A 20,182-nucleotide genomic window follows, 5' to 3' on the forward strand; every position below is an offset into this window, starting at 1 on the left:
AGACACCAAAGGCCTATGTATGTTTGTTCTTTGTAAAAATTTAGAGGATCTTTCCACTACTGTGCTATATCTATTCAAAGGTAACAGTTTTATGAGGATTGATGGAGGGAGGTGGGCAGGTAGGCTAAATGGGTGGTGGGTATTAAGGAAGGTCCTTGCTGTGATGAGCAATGGGTGTTATATGGTTATATGTAAGGGATAAATCACTAAATTCTATACTTGAAATGAAAAGAAAGAAAAGAAAGAAATAAAGAAAGAAAGAAAAAGAAAGAAAGAAAGAAAGAAAGAAAGAAAGAAAGAAAGGAAGAAAGAAAGAAAAAGAAAGAAAGAAGAGAACAGAGAGAGAGAGGGAGGGAGGGTGAGTAACAATTTTAAAGGAAAGAAACAGTTACCTATTTAATAATTTCTAATAATCTAAAACACATAGATACTAATTCTGTACTCAAATTTGTCAGAGATAGAATTAGAGGTCATCTACTTCAATTCTACCCTTTTATAGCAAAAACATTAATGGACAAAACTAGTTGAGCGCTTACTTTGCACCCACTCCAGTTCTAATTGCTTTCCATGTGGAAACCCAATTTCCCAATGAGTATATGACAAGTGAGATAACAAACTTGTTCATGGTTACAAAGCCAGTAAAGGTAAAGCCACAATTCAAACCTAGGATGATGCCCAAATAACCTATTTAACCACCACTACTCACTACAGAATTAAAAAAGGGGGAGCCCCTTGCTGATATGTCTGGTTGGTTATCAAAATGAAACACGACCCAGCGTTCCTTCCTCAAACACCCTGCCCCAGGTCCTGCCCCTTTTGACTCACTGTTGTTAAAATAGTTAACTACATTTTCAGACACCGAAATGGGGAACATGCTGATATTATTCATCATGCAATGTCTTGGCAAAAGCTTACCCTGGGTTCAATTTTGACCAAGTATAGCACTAACCGTAACCCATAAGCATTTTCTCAGTCCTACGAGGTATGAAGGCCAGCACTAATGTGAGCTGTTGTGGCAAATTTTTTTTTCACTGTGAGCACTGGACTTCAGTAACTTTGTAGATTTTCCCTGATCTTAAAATGGGAAGCAACTTAAAGAATTTGAAAAGATTATTTGCTGTGTTACTAGTGACGCCTTAGGATGTCTCTTGCTAGAAAAGTGACTTCACCATACTTAATCAGAAACACTCTTGACCTACAGTGTCAAAGGCTCTAAGTTTAACATAACGTATTACTTATTTTGCGAAGACAGTTTTCCCTAAAATTAGCAGAGTGGGTGACGATTTTAAATTCTGAAGTAGGTACAAACAAATTCTAGATATCCCAAGAGGCCATCAGTTCTAAAACTTGAAATGTGTTTGCAGTGGTTGATCATCTGGTGTCAATACATTAAACCACAGAGTATGTTAGCTCTGTTTGATTATAGGAGAGAGTGGGGAAGAAAATTAGGCTATGGGCCAAAGAAATTGAATGCAAGTTTCTATACAGGACTTGAAGTAAATACCTCTGGCCTGCAAGAGAATCAGTCTTTGACACCCGGACTTTAGGTGCATTCTTTCACACACCAGATTTGCCTTCTTTTGGATGACAGTCTTATGAATGGAGTTGCACTTTAATTGGGTGTCTACTGCTATTCTCTTACAAATTCTACCTACTGGTAATATCCCAGTTTCTTCTAAGAACAGCACGATCACAAGCAGTTCTGAAGTAGGGCATTCAGTCAAGTGCAGACATTTACTAAGTCCCCTATCCTAAGTGAAGTCTACCACATGAGTCCCCTGTGCTTGGTGATTCAATTTTAGAAATTGATCATCAGTTCCCTGATCACTAGTAAATGTGGGCTTATTATAACTTAGTGACAGTGCTATTCATTTAGGAGGAGCAAGCCATCTGTACCCTACAAATTAAAAGAGTTAGAAGAAGCTCCTTTAAAATTCTGATTTACTATACAGCATATAGGATACTTCAAAAATCTGTCATGTCACTGTAGATGAAAATGTAGTGTACTAGATATCATACGGCTAAAATCAAGGTAGTCATCAAGTGGGCCTAATTTATTGGTACCATAGGCCAGCTGTAAGAAAGCACTCCCATAAAAAAGATGAATTCACTTTAGAATATATACATCATTTAGGAGCTTATAGCTTTCAGTATTGCCATTTCGGCTTATTGCCGACCGCTTAAAAGCTGCAGATATTTAAATATAGACTTGGATCTTGGGGATTATACATCTCTGACTCTGCTCATCAATATGACCTCTTTTGATTCATGAATCTTTTTGCAGTGAGGAGCCTATGTGGTTTTAGAAAATAAACACTCCATCTAGGGTCTTGGGTAATTCATCTGCCATGCCATTTTGCTTTCTTTAGGGCTTCATACTGATGCGTAGGGATCTTGAGTAAGGGACAACACACAAGGCTAGCTAGCAAAAACAGTATGTCAGGGATTCCCAGAAGCTCACCATACCACTGAGAGTCATCTTCTAGGACATCTTTTGGACTCAGCTTGATTTCCATTTCAGTGGAGGCACCTCTAACCATGCACGCCTCACTTTTCATAGAGAAATGTGATTAAGGTACACATGCAGGCTGCTTTGTGTCAAGCAATCTGCAGTAATCTCAGATGTTTACAGCATCTGAGAAAAAGCCGAGAAAGCTACATGCCCTCTACCTGGGATCCAAGGACCCGTGTGACACATTGGGTTTCGAGGGATATTAAAGTAAGGTCACTCCTGTAGGAGAAGGAAGTTCTGGGTCTAAGAGAAACTGAACTTGGAAGTCATGCCTTCCACTGGGATGATGTTTGATTAATAGTTAAATAAATAGTTAAACCTGTGCTGACTCACAGTAGTTAAGGCATCTCTTATTACTTAAAACATATAGCTATAATTACTTTAAAATTTTTCCAAAAATCAAAAACAAGTACACTCAATTTTGGAAACGAAAATTTGTCTTTTTGTGCATACAGACATTTTTTTTTGTCTGACTCAAGTCTTGGGAAGTTATTTCCTTCATCATCACTTCATGAAGATTATTCATGGTTGAAAGATAAATGTTGCAATTTCTTTGAGCATGTAGCAATGGTTTAGATCTTCAAGCCTGAACTTATTCAAAACAGTCATGGATAATCCTGCTATCTCTTCTCTATATTGGGTGACTTATTTTTCCTATCCTTTCCAGTTTAGAGAGATTTTCTTGAGTAAAAAAAAAAAAAAAAAATAGTGAAATTATTATTTTGTTGTTTCTGTATAATCTCCTCTCATATCTAATCCTTTCTAAGTTTCCAAAGGCTATAAGTAGCAGAGCTAGGACTTGAATTCAAAACTCTCTTAACACCTACACTGTTAACTACTCACTATATTTCTACCTGTCCCGTGAGTTTATAAATTTCAAACATAATAGTATAAAATAAATAAATACTTCCTTTTCTTCATAGAGTCTTCAGTTTATTTTCTAAGAAGCAGTGTTTCAACCTGGCAAAACTAGAGGGGGGTAACCAATCTGAAAAAAAAAAAAAATCTGTTGCTTAACTTTGATTTCAAAGCCCAAATATATCCCCACTAAGTTGGAAATGGCATTCATAATCCTGCAGAAACATAATTAGAAGTCAAAATGATAAGTTACAGAGCTAGAATTTATTCAAGATAGAAAATTCAGCTTTTTTTTTTTTTTTCCACTGCCTTTGATAGCATTGGGGTCAAGGTTTTCTATTCTGTGAGGCAGCCATTAGTTTTTCAAGAAACATATATATATTCCATATAGAGTTCTTTACCAGGTTTTCGAGGACAATGCAGGGAAAAAAAAAGGAAAAAGAAGTGATGCTTATCCAACTGGTGTAATCTAATGGCAGATATCTGTCCAGTCATGTCTTCCTTCACCCTAGCTTCTGTCTGTACTAAAAAGACTCGCAACTTTTGGAAACATTTTGCACGAGTGTAGCGGCTTAGTAGTCTTGCAAGTGTCTTGTCTTCTACACAGTGAAGCGACTTTTGTAGACTACTGAACTCTGGAGTGATACATCATTCAGATGACCTATGGGAGGCCAGCCTAAACCCCACTCACTAACCTCAATTAGTTCTACTTTACATCAGCCTGTAAGGCTAAATGAAGCATATTTATGTTTTATGACCCATTTGACTATGTTGTGAGTCTTTCAGAATGTTAGAAAAACTGTTTTCTCTAGGAGGGAGGCTCTTATTGGCCCCCTGTAGTCCTAGAAGGCCATTATGGATATTGGAATTTGTATGTTCAAGTCATTCAGAATTATTCTCATGAATTCTCCATTCCAACTCTTGTGTGTACACAGTGAAATGATGGTTTCTATTATGATCCTGATCCTAAGGCAAAAAATAGGGTAATAAATTAAATTCAATTATCTAGTGTGCCTACATAATTGTAGTACAGTTTTATTAAATTAAATATAGTTATCAGAATGGTTCCAGTTTCTCAGAATTAGAAGTTTGAGAAAACTACAGTGAGGAAACCTATATAGCTAAGCACAAAATCTATACATTTTAGTTTTGTCTGGCATTTATTTAAGCATATAAAATAGACCTAGTGTGTGACCCAGGAGGTCACCCTTCTGAGTCTTCATTCATTCACATATAAAATGTTACAATGACACCCTGTCACAAATTCCTTTATTTCGATGACCCTCTCACTCTAATATGGAACTGTTCCTCAGATGATATAAAGCATTTATTTTTTTAAATTTTTAAGAATTTTGTTAAAGATTTTATTGATTTGACAGAGACAGAGGCAGTGAGAGAGGGAACACAAGCAGGGGGGTAGTGGGAGAGGGAGAAGCAGGCTTCCCGCGGAGCAGGAAGCCTCATTCAGGTCTTGATCCCAGGACCCTGGGACCATAACCAGAACTGAAAGCAGATGCTTAATGACTGAGCCACACAGGTGCCCTAAAACATTTAGTTTTTATTAAAGTTTTATTAAAACATGTTTCATAAACACGCATGCATTTGATGTTTAAAATCTGTCAGCCTATCAAAGACCGTGACTGTTTAGAGACTAATAATTTTCTAAGTAAATGTTGTAATTTAAGATAAAGGAGTGTGAAAAGGAGTACAGGAAATCTCATTTAGAATGGAGTCGGAAATGCTCGAAGGGGGCACTGTCACTGGCATGCCATTGGTTGAGGCTGCATAACCGGCAGGAAGAAAAAAGGTAAGAATTATCTTGACAAGGGCGGACAGTTTTCACATAGCAATTTCATTTCCTGCTTTTAAGAAAAAGAAAGAATATCTCTAAATGTCCCAGCAACAACCCAATAACCACACATATAGCCAATGAGAAAACACCACGAACCCAAACTCTTGTTTCTCTCCAATGAACTTTTGCTTAAAACAACCCACCTCAGTTTCCTCCTAAAACCTAATAAAGACTGACCTTCCTTTTGTCTCTTCAGAGTTGCCTATGGTTTACCATAGTTGTCTTGTCCTGAATTGTAATTCTCTCGCTATTCCCAAATAACTCATTTTGTTAGAAAAGTAACTGGTTATTTTATTTTTAAGGTTGACAGGAGGAAATATTTGTGCTTTTTTGCATTGTGTCAATGCAGTGATTTTTTTAAAAAATTAAGAGCAGATGGATATTTAGACATCAAAAAGAGCTGCTTGAAATACTGAACACTGTATTATTAAAACTCACCAACTGACATTTGCTGACAAGAGGAATAATCATAAAACATAACCATTTATTTCATCAGAGAAAGTTATGTCTACCCAAGATCTGAAGCCCAACATCCATAAAATGGTTTCATACAACTGACATCCTACTCAAAACAGCTGTCTGCAAGGAAAATAAATGGGATTTAATCTGCCATAAAATGAATTGCACAATTTATTTTTCTTGAGGAAGTCATGCCTTTGTGACATCGGCGAGCTGTAACAGTTTTGCTTTGAAGAGAAGCATCTCTTTCTATGCCAACCCCAGATTAATTCAACCATGTGGAGTTTTCCTCCAGAAAAAGCAGATCGGCTTATCCAGAACCTGGTGATGGGAGTTGCGATCCTCTACCATCAAAAGCACTGATTTCAAACATGAGCCCTACATAATCGTTCAATCGGGGATAGATAAGTTTTAAGATGCTTAGTTATTAAGGATGAAATATGTAAAATTAATGACCTACATTAATGTTCTACATTAATAAACTCAATGTCCTACAAAAACCTGACAATTTCATACGCTTCAAAATAATATTTAAGAAGAGAACAAAACTGCAAGAGAACAAAATGCTAGTTAGAAAATGACAGGTTGCTGAGCCTTATCACCTTTTAAAAAAATTCTTAAAAAACTTTGAGACTCATCGAGCAAATATAAGTACTAATTGTCCCTCCCCTTCCCCTCAACTTACTGACTACTCTATAGGGGTATTTTAAAAGACATCTCACAACAGAGGTATGGTATGGTATGGTATGGTATGGTAAGGCCATAGTTTTAATTTGTTTATCCCATTCATTTAAGTACACAAAATATTTTTAACAGCAAAAGGAAAGACAGCAATAACAAAATTCAGGTGTGAAATTTTTTCTAATATTATATGTGATCTCTATCATATAGTACCACCAGACAATGAACCTTCGGTTATACCTCTTCTTTCTACTATATGTTTTCCAAAACACTTATTTTTGTCTTCAAAATTAGCCTAAAAGTGTTTCATTCTGATGACTACATTCTCACAAAATATATTCTCACATTCTATAGTGGAACATTTTAAAAAATAGTTTTTGTTAAAACTAACCACATAAAGTATCTATTTGAATGGAAGTTTCCACAAACATACCTTTGTAAATTAAATATAAATCCTGCTGAAACTGAAATTAATTTAATCAAATTTAGAGATATCATGACTTTCCTTGGAGGACAGAAGAATAGAGACCCCCTAAGAATCTTTTGCAGTGCTCTGAACCTACCAGGGCCAGTGTTATAAAGGCTAATTCAGACAATAATTCATTAAGAATAAGATATGCCTAAAGTGTGTAAACCTGGTGATTCACAGACCTGTACCCCTGGGGATAAAAATATAGGTTTATAAAAAATAAAAAATTAAAAATTAAAAAAAAAGAATAAATATGCCTTTAGAGTATGTCAAGGTCCTTTATTTTAGTCTGCAAAATAAGCACCTACTTAAAATAGGCTTCTACGAGAACAAATAACAGATTCTAGTAGTAATTGTGAGGACTGTAAATGTGTGTATAGCCCTCAGTAACGTTCCTGAAAACTGAAGAGTTTATTCACATTTGCTATACAGAAGAAAAAGGACACCACAAAATGCTACTTTAAACATTTAGGCAAAAGTGAAGCTCAACAAGAATATGTACTTCTCATTAGCTTTGTCAGGTAAACTGTTTACATAGACGAGGACATCATGTGAGATTGGATTTTTTTTTTAATTTTTTATTTTTTATAAACATATATTTTTATCCCCAGGGGTACAGGTCTGTGAATCACCAGGTTTACACACTTCACAGCACTCACCAAAGCACATACCCTCCCCAATGTCCATAATCCCACCCCCTTCTCCCAAACCCCCTCCCCCCAGCAACCCTCAGTTTGTTTTGTGAGATTAAGAGTCACTTATGGTTTGTCTCCCTCCCAATTTTTAATTTAAAAGTAGAGAGATAGAAGCCCCAAAAGTGTTTTGCCTTCTGACATAGATTCTATCAAAGCATATTCTGCTACTAATGGATAACACTCATATTTTATGAACACAAAAAGATTTTTTTATGAGTTAATTTTGGATTTTGTAACTTCCCAAATTTACGCTTGTAGGTTAGAAGCTCATCTTCCTCTGACCTTGAGAACACATTGCTGTTTGACATTCGTATTTATGACCCTAGGATACGGTGCCACTCTGTTTTGACTCCCTTTCAACCACAAACGTTAAACTCACTGGTAAAACGGAACTGCCTTATTAAAATTATACACTTCACCATAATGCAACATGATATTTAAATTTATCATCAGCAATCAGAACGGCTTTCTTTTAGTTCATTAGCAGGTGATGCTAAATTTCTAAACAGAAAAATATACAGTTGTATTTTACAACATTTCTTAGTTCCTGCTCCTTAGTAGATTTTAATATTGTATTTTTCTTTTAAAGTACAATTATCCTTACAATTTAAAATATGAATATCAAATCTAAACAATTCCAAGATTCATCACAGTGACTCATTCTCAATAAATCTGAGATATAAAAATTGCATGTCTCATAGTCTAGTGGAATATCTGATGGAAAACTAGCCCTAAAACATTTTTGTTGACTGTCATCTCAGAATCTTTATATGCACTTTAGTGTTAGTATTTTATCATATAAAATAGAAATGCACTATCATTCTCTATCTATTTTATGACCTTTTCACACTGATATCTTCCAACTTCGAATAGTTGTAAAACGTGTGCTGATTTGTCTGCTTAGAGAAACTTTCCTTCATGCACACCTGGAGACTACTTGAGTAAAATAGAACCAAATTCAAGACTCATCATTACCATTTGTGAAGTGATTTAAAATATTCACACCATTTTAAAGACACATAAACAGTTTCAACCATGCAAAGAATTAGAGATTTTTATGGTGATGTGGATCTTTACAGCAATTGCTTTGCTATTGGTTGATCATATATATTTTTCTATATAAAAATTTATATATTATGTTACATATATATGCATATATATTTCTTTTCTACTTCCTGAAGTTGGCATGGGAATTATTGAATGATTCCAAAGAAAAATAGATCTATAAAATGTTAGGAAAAGAAGGAAAATTGGCAAGAGAGGAAATAATGGTAATAACCTGAAATTAAACATAAAATGCTATAAAATGAATTCATCAGAAAGCAGAGCAAATGCCTACAAATTTGTGGAAAATGCCAAAATCTATCAAAGAAATGTTATGATAAATGGAAAACTGATATCTAAAATAATGTGGAAATAATGCTATCGGACTTCCATCCCAAACTTTTCTTAATGATTTATAAACCCACTATCAATTGCACACTAAACAATAAAAACAGATAGAAAAATTTATTTATAATAATATACACAAAAAACAGGAAATTTAAAAAATTATACTATTTACACATTCATACTACTCATATGACTTGAACCCTAATTTTGAAATACATGAAAGTTTCTCTGAAGCTTTGATTTGCATTAAAAAGTATACATGGATCATGTTGACATAACGATTCTGATACATCTGGATGGGGCCTGAGATTCTGCATTTCTAATAAGCTTCAATGTGATGCTGATGTTTCTGGTCCCGGGGCCACACCCTGGGACAAAAGGACTTAAACTATCTGCAAAAAAGTACCCTGGATTTCTTCGACCTTGTTGGCTTTGCTAGGTTGGGAGGATAGTTTCTAGTCTTTGATTTTCCCTCTGACTTGTACATGGAGCGTAACAGGCCTTTTTGAAACTGAAATACTCAACTCTTACCCTTCCTGACTAGGCACTTTGGAACAAGCAGGAGCAAGAGAGAGTGTGTGCACCTGCTTTGAGTATGTGTGCACCTGTTTTGCATCTGTTTGCAACTGTCATAACGTCATACTTGTATTAAGGGAAGGGTGTCAGCAACTCTCCTGTGACTATCCTAATGTGAACTTGGATTCATCTAAGCACACAAAGTTTAGAGAATTGTCAGGTTCAAATATGCCCTATCTCGGAGGTTAAGCCCCAGCTTATTTCACACATTTCAACATTTTCCATGTGGATGCTGTTAAGGTTGCCTGGAATTTGGAGATAAGCCCAGGATTAGTCCTGCTTTAAAGTCATCATGAAGCCTTGTTATAGGCCTCAAGTTAAGTTGTTAAATGTATTTCTGAGAGCTTACTGGAAAAAAAAAATCACATTCACTAACTTTGGTAAGCTTCAGGTAGCAAAAACATAGTGTTGTTGAAAACTTACCTGCAGGCTTGTATCTTCATGTTTCTGTAGACAGAGGGCTTCTGATGGGAGGCTAAAACAACATTCTGTTTATCAAGCTTGCTTTAGGAAGAGTATCTAAACTGAGAAACTGCTGGAGAGGGCATGCAACTGTGGGGTTTTTGTTTTTTGCTTTGTTTTGTTTCATTTTGCTTTTTCTTTATAACTGGGCCAACCCTACTCAAGCAGATTTTTAAAAATCACTTTGTAATATTCAAAATTATTCTATAATTATGAAATACTTTAGTACTTTTTTCTCTATTGCTATGAAAACAACTACTACACAATTTGCCAATTACTAGAGGGCTTACATTTTTTGGGAACTCTGAATTCCAAGTGATATTAAACTGATGCTATTAAAACAGCTAACGTGTTGGCTCTTCTTTCTTTTTTTTTTCTTTTTTCTTTCTTTGCATATGTAGCTATTCTATTGACCTAGAGGACATAAAATATAAGTTAGTAATATTTAATTTAGTCTTGTCAAAATTTTATTGCCTTTGGCAAAAGGACATTGCAGAATATCCAGAAAAGCTCTAATGCAAAGGTGTTTCGTTGAATATTGACCACACCTAAAATTGGAATATATTTCTGAAAATAAAGTGTAACATTTCAGAAATAATTTCCCAAAGGAAGCAAACAAAAACAAGACAAAACTATCCTCCTATACTTTAAATTTTGTCTGACCTACTTAGTTTGATTTTTAGAGAATTGGTGAAAAAGACCCTACATGTTGCAGGCTTACAATTTCTGGGTTGTCCAAAAAATGTATAAATATACTTTAAAGTATAATAATTTTAACAGCATGTGCAGAGATAATATCAGAATAAAAAGGAGTAACAAAAATTCTCTTAGAGTCTCTGTAAATAAGAGATGTTCTAAGATATGTTCCTTCTCTTATAATAGAGAAAAGAAATTTGAAAAGAATTTTGATAAACACTCATGTAAGGCCCCTATGTGATATAAGGAGGTAACACGTTATTTTTATTCTCCTTTTGATGAACCTCTAGAATGTAATTTTTCTTCCACATCTGTAGTAGTTTACTTGCTTATTGGTAAAATTTGATTTTTTAAATGTCAAAGAGGTCTTAATTTTTCTAATATGTTATGAATCACCACAATTGGTCTTCACATGCCCTCTGACTTCTGTTGGTTCTGGAGAGGACAGATGATAGGTAGATGATAAGAGAGATAAATAGATATAAGATAGAAATTCTTATGGAATGTATTTGATTAAATTGAGAGGATCCCCACAAAGAAGTATGGAGGCCATTTATATTATAGTAGTAGGGGAATATTTGATGAGTAGAAATCAATAGCTGAGAGCAAATACTCTCCTTTGCAGTGCACCATTCACTCAGCAATCCAAGGCAGATTTCCATCCTGACCTCTCTTTGAGGAGTTACTTAGATAACTAAGGACTTATCTCCATTTTGATTAAAAAAAAAAAAAAAAGATCGAGACACAGAATTCATTAACCTGATGTCATACAGTTAGTAGTTGGTGTTGGCATTCTAACTTGTATTCATCATGTTAATGTTCTGAATTTCCCATAATTCAGAAAGTAGGACTGATGCTTCTTAGGTCCACAAAACCCCTCATAGTCCATCAGATGAGATTTTAGAAATCTGAAACAGAAATCTGGAAGAACAATCTTTCCTATTCCTTGCAACTTTAGAATTATGACATATTCTAAAAGATTATAGAAGTATTTTTATAACTTATTTCTTTCAAAGTTTACTTTTACACATATCAATAGGTTAACATAATGAAAAGCAATATTCAAAAACTTTTAACCTTTTGAAAGTTTAATGTTCTTAAAATAATATATTCAACTTGATAGTTCATAGGAATAGAATCTCTAAATTAAAGACTTACCAAAACTTTAAAAATCATTGTTATCCTTAAAAATTTCTAATAGAAAAGTCAAAATCACCATTACTATCCCAAATAATCCTTTTTCTGTTGTCCTACTTCTCTTACACTAATCACATTGACAGTCTTCTGTCATTTACTTCCTGGGTAACATTCTATGCAGAAAGATAGTCCATCAAAGTAGCTACTGTGCAAAAGATGACAGTGATTTGAAGTCAAGACAAATGTAGATGCCACTACTTTCTCCCCCTTTAAAGATGTTCAAGTGAAAAATGTCTCTGAGAAATATTCAGCAAAAAATGCTCTATAAAACACAATTTTCTGCTACCGAGTGCTTCCTACTATATTATCTCCTGGTCAAAATTCTGCTGTAATGAACAGTTTACCAAGACCAAGTTAATTATGTAGAAGATGCTCCACAAAAACACTATCTTATATCCCTTGGTACCAGTCAACCACAAAAGACCTTTTTTTTTGGTGATATTCAGGCCCAGATCTTTATTCCCCCTTCTCATTCTTTCATTTAAAAGCCAAGTTTAAAGTTTTAGCTTTAATGCATTAAAATGCTTATTTTTAGCCTGAGGTATAATGACTACTTTGAAATATTAGCCTTGATTAGAATAAAAAAGACATCTATGTGCTATTTAAATAAATTTTTAAGTAATAAATTTCAGTTTTAGATACCAGTTTGCACTACTGAGTAGTACTGAGTGCATATCTACCTAAGCAACGCCAGGCAAAAACTGCTTTGAAATCAACCTAAATTATCAAGCTGGTAATTTATTATTTTAATGGAATGATGTTAGACAACCTCATTTTGTCATATAAACTTCAAGACATATTAATATTAGGTAAACTGTGAATAATTATTTGAAGTATATCATTAAAGACTGGAACTCTATTAAAGAAACCTTAAGATTAACACACACAACAGTTTATCTTTGACACTATCTTTGGAGACTATGAAGAAGCTGACATTTTTGTTGTGTATGAAATTTCCAAAGCTTCAATTAACCCATTTGATTTCAAGATGCATAAAGATAATATGCAGTTAAACTCTTTAACTGCCATTATTTTTTACAGATACACAGTACAGGTTAGCAGAGCTCCTTCATGCAATGAAATATAACATAGAACACTGTATTCCCAAGTAGATTAACATCATTAGGAAAGGTTTCCTCCTGTCCATTCACATCTGTCCCAAAAGAGAAACTACCTTTCCTGCAGAATTAACAATTCTCACATTCAGGCCAGAGATGGTGAGTGAAGTCCTAATCTCAGGAAACTTTCTATAAATTTATTCCCCTGCCTTTTATAAACCATACCATGTTTTTCAGAATGGTAGAAATATTAAAATTTATGTCAAATTATAAAATTTTCTGATACATTGCACTACGCAGGAGTGAAGTTAGTTATTGTTCAAATATGATAAAATAGCCAGAATTGCTAAGTAAAAATATTTGTATTACTTACCATTTCTAGTATTTATGAAGTAACACACATGTAGCCTAGAGAATGTGTCATACTGGTAAATAATAAAGCAGATGCCTTTCAGAAACAGGAGCAGATTTTATAAATCCATTGGAATATTTCCCCATTCATATGTACTTACAATAACATATTTTGCAGTGTTTGTCCTGAAGCTGAAAATAGAATTTGAGGCATTTTGCCAACACCTGTCTAATTTACAACAGAAATGTAATGCAAATTTCTTATAGTTTCCCAAACACCACCAATACCTTCTCATTCAGTTTCTTTTGAATTTGGCCAACATTTTATGAAATCACAGCATAGTCAAAACTTCATAATTACCTTTCAGATAGAATCAGAAAGAAACATCACAATAATCTTATGACTTTTTTTTTAAGCCTTTAATGATTATGTAGGTAATAACAGTATCAGATAAAATATTATTAATTGTATCTTACCTCTATCACTGAAGTCATCTACCAGAATGATTTCTGCTATCAGAGTCTCTGGGGTTCGGTTAATTATACTGTGGATGGTACGCAGGAGTGAAGTCCAACCTTCATTATGAAATGGGATAATGATGCTGGTATTTGGCAGCCTTTCCAGGTACATCTTGTGCTTACAACTAGAGATGATAGAAGAAGAAAAAAGCAGTGTCAAATGCAAAACTATAGCATATCTTATACTGCTATTTATTCACTGTTATCAAACATCTGTGAAAAGTAGACTTTGTCTACTACTTTACCAACCAGTGCTTGTACACCATAATAATCATTCAGTTCATTCATGGAATTATTAATGATCTCTTTTACATGTGCTCTTAATAAAATAATTATCCTTTTTTGTATGAAGGACTCAGATACTAGGTAAGAAGAGCACTGAAACATGTTCTTGTTGATGTAAACTTTTCCTAATGTTACCTCATAGTGGGAAGAACAAATTTTATGAGTTAAAATTGTTCCCACTTAGCACATGGTTAAGGTTTAAATGGATTTCCTGGGAAGTTCTGGAAATCCAACTATAATAATTATGCTTAGTTAATCAGTTTGGGTTGCGGTGTGTTTCAATGGCTGGACAATATTTGAGCTCTACGGGGGAAAACACGTTTTTACAATGAAATGAATGAAGAGTTCATCTTAAACAAGCATATACTGATACAACCACATAATAAGGTTACACTAAGATTCAAACACAGACATTATCACATTTCTAGTGGAAATTATAACTAGGAATTCCATGTTGTTTTATTCATTATGAAAAAAAAATCTAAGATACCAAAAAGAACATAGGCTTTAACTTTTGGCACAGTTGAAAACAATTTACTATGTGTAATTGTTATTTTTGCATACTTATTCTTTATTTAATTAGTTCTCAAGCCACACAAGGGAAGGAACCTGGTCTCAGATCTCATTTACTTCCTAGTTCAGCAAGTTGACCAAGCTTTATTGAGGACGATGAATGCACTTAAGTTTGTGAAGTCTCTGAGCTACTTAAAACTAAAATAGAGTAAAATTTCAATCAATTGTCAAATTCAATGATTTTCCTGATATAAATAACTTGAAAACAAAAAACAGAGTAGCAATCTAGAATTAGACAGTTTCATAAATGCAGAAGCATCTAATGCTTTAGCTTTGTCAAGATACTGGTTACAATATAGGCTAGATGAGGAAACAAACCATAGCATGATGTGAAGTGTGCATATCGTCTACCAATATGTAGAGAAATGCACCAGAATATTTAAAACATTACTTAAAATATTTCTCTCAGTCATTTCAATACTTCATTTTACTATGATCTCAATAGGATATATTAAATATTACTGTGGATCTACAACAAAAGTTGCCTTACAACTTGGGAAAACATGAGGTGCCTGGGTGGCTCTGTGGGTTAAAGTCTCTGCTTTTGGCTCAGGTCATGATCCCAGGGTCCTGGGATCGAGTCCCGCATCAGGCTTTCTGCTCAGAAGGGAGTCTGCTTCTCCCTCTCTCTCTGCCTGCCTCTCTGTCTACTTGTGATCTCTGTCTGTCAAATAAATAAGTAAAATCTTAAAAAAAAAAAAGAAAGAAAACAACTTGGGAAAACATGACAATGCAATTAAAGCCAATAAAATTATCTTAGAAAACAAAATTAAATACTTTAGATAAATAAGTTGAATCTATATATAAATCTATAAATATAAATATTTCCTGTTTTATTTTGTCCATTTATTTTGATTATTTAATCTCAGAATTTATTATTTGTAATAATACCTATAAAACAAGTAGATTTTGATGTTTCTAAATATGATGAAAAGAATTGAAAATAACATCTAAGTCATACCATGAAATGGGCATTAAATGCTAGGAAAAATTCCTAAATTCACTTTAAGATAACACAGAATGGTTAAAAAATATAAAGCATATGAAACAGATCTGTGAGTGATTTCTAAGGAAATATTGTGAGACGGATGTTTTCACTTATAATGCACAAGTCTGGAAAAGAGTGCCCAAGTAATTAAGTACACCTCATTATAATCATGCAGAGCCATCCTTTCTTCTCAACAAAGCCAAAGGCCCAGATAATTGTGTTTCACTACATCACTATTCAGAATAATTGTACCTATTTGTGCAAATCATCATACCTAAGAGCGCCACTGGGAATGCAACTGATATTCCCAAAAAGCCAAATTATTTTTCAAACATTAAGATGAGACATTGCACATATCATTTGCTTATTAATTAAATAAGCATTTTATTCAGAGCAATACCCTAGAAGCAATCAATAATGATGTTTAACAGCTCTGTACTAATCTATTCAGAAAATAGGAAGACACAAAAAAATGCAAGACTGATCCTATGTAAATAAGGCTTTCCTTCATAAAAGTGTATTCATTAATTTCTATCCTTGTGAGCTCAAACTTTTACCACACATAAGATGTGAAAAGATCTCTTCTACTCATTCATTCCCTTATGTTACAATGATCTACTGAGGTTTGATATAAGCCAGAATCCAAAATGGAGAAGAAACATTCAGCAAAACCTAATCCCTGACTTCAACACATTTACAATATAATAGGGGTTACAGAATAGAGACTTACAATTTTAAACTTAAATTTGGAAAGTGCTGCTGCTTTTTCAGGGAAAGCTGAAGGTGGTCCTCAACGTATATTTAGGAATACAGCTGATATGACTTGGTAACTGTCTGGGAGAAGTAGTTTCAGGAGGATTCCCATGTTTTGGACAGGGGCAATTGATCTTATGAAATACAGACTTACATGAAGGGCACCTCTCAAGGGTAAAAGGCTTGAGGGTGAAGATGCGTTGAATTCTGACCACGTTGAGGTTGAAGTGTCAAATATCCTGTTGAACATGGCAATTACATATACGGTATACACATCTATTTGTCTATGTATGTATGCATTTCTGTATCTATGTGCATGTATATGTTTTTGGCTCAAGAACAGTTCTGCTTTACTGGAGGGACATACATGTGAGTGACAGGTGCTAGCAGATGGGACCAGTGGGCCACCAAGAGTTCCTTAGCATTCACCAGCCCAGTACATGCCAAGAGGATCCTTTATAAATACCTGCAGATTGCCAACCAAGTGCTTCCTCTCATCTCTGAACAAAAGCAGATGAGAAGTTTTGGGGGAAATGAATGCCCGGGAGCACGTTTCAACCAACGAAGGAGGGAAGTTGGAGAATAAACAGCCCTCTGGTGAGGTAACTCTGAGGTGTTTTCTATATTATGTACCTGAGTTTCCCAGCAAGATGGAGCCTCAGTTGCCCACAGAGACAAGGTTTTTACAGTTTATCTTTTATTGGCTTTTTTTTCCTTTCCTGTCTTACTTCCTCATCCAGCCTCCCCAGGTACTTTCTGTGATTCCTCCTCAACATTACTACAGTCAAATTTTTGTCTCAAGGTCTGTTTCTAAGGGAATCTGTTTTGAGACATAGGCATATAAGTTATGCTGTACTTGTCAAAAACAGTCTCTTCAATATAAAATGATAGTCAGAATTACTTAAGAACTATTATTTTATTGCATTATAAAGCTTTCATTTTGTTACACCTGGAAATATTTTAAAATAAATTTTATAAAATTTTTTCACACAAGCCATTTTTCATACAGTCCATATTTTCATATAAGCCATATAAGCTATTAATTTGTAAGAGAGGTTTTATTTCTTTCAACTTCATAATTTCTGATGCTCTGCTCAGAGCCTTCTCTGTGCCTATGAAATACAGCTATCAAGACTTGACACAGTGTACCTATAAAAATAGCCTTATCCTAATCAGCAGACTGTTAGTAGTAAAGTTTCCTTCTTTACATGAATGTGTATAATTTTTTTTTGATTAGACAAACATGGAAAACTCTCTATCTTGTGCTGATAATCATTTCTCAAGTATTGAAAAATCATACTTTATACATCAGACTATCTAGGTTCACATGAGGGCTTTGTCATTTACACCTGAGTGACAATGGGCAGGTTATTCAACTTCTGTAAAACGAATTCTCTCATGTGGGGCAATGCAGGGGCAAAAATATATAAATAAATTAGAATAAATTAAATAATTAAATTAAAAATAAACAACCTTCATAATGTGTCCATGAGAATTAAGTTACATAATCCATGCAAGGAACTTAGTACAGCAGCATATCTGATCATAGCAAGGGGTTGAGAAATATTGCCATTGTTGTTATTGCTCTTATTGCTTTTTAATTGTTATTATTTTACCTGTCAAGTCCTTTATGGAAGGAGGGAGGAAATTAGGGGAGACAGGGACTGCACGAGGGAAAGTGAGAGACACTTAGGATATGAAGATGAATACATTATAGTTTCTTCCCTTAAGGTTTTACAGACCAGTAGGCAGATATATAAAATGATTTGACTCGAATGAGACAAGTGACATAAAAGATGGCACGCAACAATCAGAGCCCAAAGGAAGTATGACTAACTTTGTCTGAAAGAATTAGGGAAATTTTTATAGATGAGTCTGTCTGTTAAGAATAGATCAGGGAGCATCTTTAAAGTGATGCTAAGGAATTTGGATGTTCGCCTGAAGTCAACGTGAAATATTTCACATGTTGTTAGTGATGAGGAAAACAGGATCATGTTTCCTTATTCCTCTGGTACCAGGGCAGACAATGGAGACAGCAGACATGAGACAGAAAGATTGGATATTGTAATAGTTTCGGCAAAAGATAATGAGGATGCTGATCTGATTTTTTTACTTGAAGGAAAACCAGCCACTTTGTGACAGGGTTTAATCTGATTGAATTATATTTAGTCATTCTAGTACTTAACGCGCTCCAGAGAAAAGTGAGTTCATTCCCAGCCTCAGCCACTGGATTCTAGGAGTTGGGCTCCAGATGACTCCTTCTCAGTATTACTAGAAATACTGAAGCCTATCCAGGGCTTTATTAAGAATCTGCAACCTGTGTATTTTAGGCTTATTCTCAAGTTAGGTGGAGAATGGAAATATTTTAAATATGAAGACAATATGGTAATATGGAAATGTGTTGAAGAAATAAGTAAAAAAAAAAGTCAAACAATTTATATGATTATGGTTCCTGATGGATATCAAATTCACAAAGAGTAAATAGGGACCAATTAAAACATTTGTTACATTAAACTTATAGGAATATGGATGAAAATGCCTGTAATTATTGCATTTCATATTGCTGTGCTATTTAAAATAGGCATTTGCATAAAATTAACTTGGAGTTTAAGAATGTCTTAGAGATGAGCCATTTAAGTTAAGTAAGAGATGTTACATAACATCTTTTTGTTAAGTAACAATTTATCTAAATGAATGGCAAAAACACTCTTCAAAGTTTAAATGCACCAGAGAAAAAATAGTTTAAATTCTCTAAAAAGTTACTTGAGAGAAATGACAAATCATGAAGATATTTTAAAAAGCTAACAAAATATAATCTATAAATATTTTGCTGAACTATTCCTATTGGTGAAAACAAATGGAAAATTTATCATAATCTTCTGTGTTTTTTTCAAAACAAAACACATATTTTCTAATATTCCTTATTGATATCTGTTAAACCTAAAGATTTAAAAATTATTTTTAGTTTACAGCATTGTTTATTTGAAATATAATGTCATTCCTTTCATACTTACATTAATTTGTTTTATAATTAATTACATACTTACATTAATTTGTCTTATAATTAATTACATTAATTTATCTTATAATTTCATTAGTTTCACCAAAAAAAGTTATTATTTCAACAATAGCAACAGGCCAAACAATAAATTTTAATTCAGACATATAAAATAAGTACCAGGCTTGCTAGTGATATAGATATACATATCTATATCTATATCACATATATATTTAATATGTTATATTAATTATATAATACATATTTAAAAGTTATTTTATTATTTATGCAATACATGTCAACATTTTTGCTGTGGGCATTTAGCTGAACTTGCATTTGAGGTTCTTAAGACCTTCACATTCTCCTCACCATCACCTAAACATTCTGATGTGGAGAACAAAAGCAAAGAAAAAAAATAAGTTTCCTTATTTACAGCCCATGGACAAGTCCTTGAGACAGGCAGAGTGACCTTCCTCTATGAACTCAACTACTGTGATATTAATACTTTGTTAATGTCAAAGGTCAATCTTAGCTTAACATTAGCCCAACCTCCAGGATCTGTAAGTCTCCTTTAATATATAAATATTCTTGGAAGCTTCCTTTATCTCTAACTCCACCCTCCCCCAAGATTTATGTTACCAATCATCCTCCAAGCATATGGCCTCCTGCTGTACATCTGAAAGGTCTCATGACTGAGGTTTTACTAGACAGTAGTAAACAGACCTTTTCCTAAAAACCAGGAAACCTTGCTTCCAAATTCCTTAGAGATTTATAGTATCCTTAATCCCCTCCCCCTCCGTACTTGCAA

At 34.0% G+C, this 20,182-nt stretch overlaps 1 protein-coding gene across 1 annotated transcript in view; it reads right to left on the reverse strand.

The window, feature by feature from the left end:
* GALNTL6 (polypeptide N-acetylgalactosaminyltransferase like 6) overlaps positions 1-20,182 on the reverse strand; it is a 1,234,529-nt gene that overhangs the window by 671,663 nt on the left and 542,684 nt on the right. The window contains exon 5 of the mRNA XM_082726947.1: positions 13,736-13,902. Within this exon, the coding sequence (XP_082583073.1) occupies positions 13,736-13,902 (167 nt within the window). The remainder of the gene's footprint in view (positions 1-13,735; positions 13,903-20,182) is intronic.

The sequence above is a fragment of the Mustela nivalis genome, assembly GCF_964662115.1.
Source record: "Mustela nivalis genome assembly, chromosome: 4".
NCBI lineage: Eukaryota > Metazoa > Chordata > Mammalia > Carnivora > Mustelidae > Mustela > Mustela nivalis.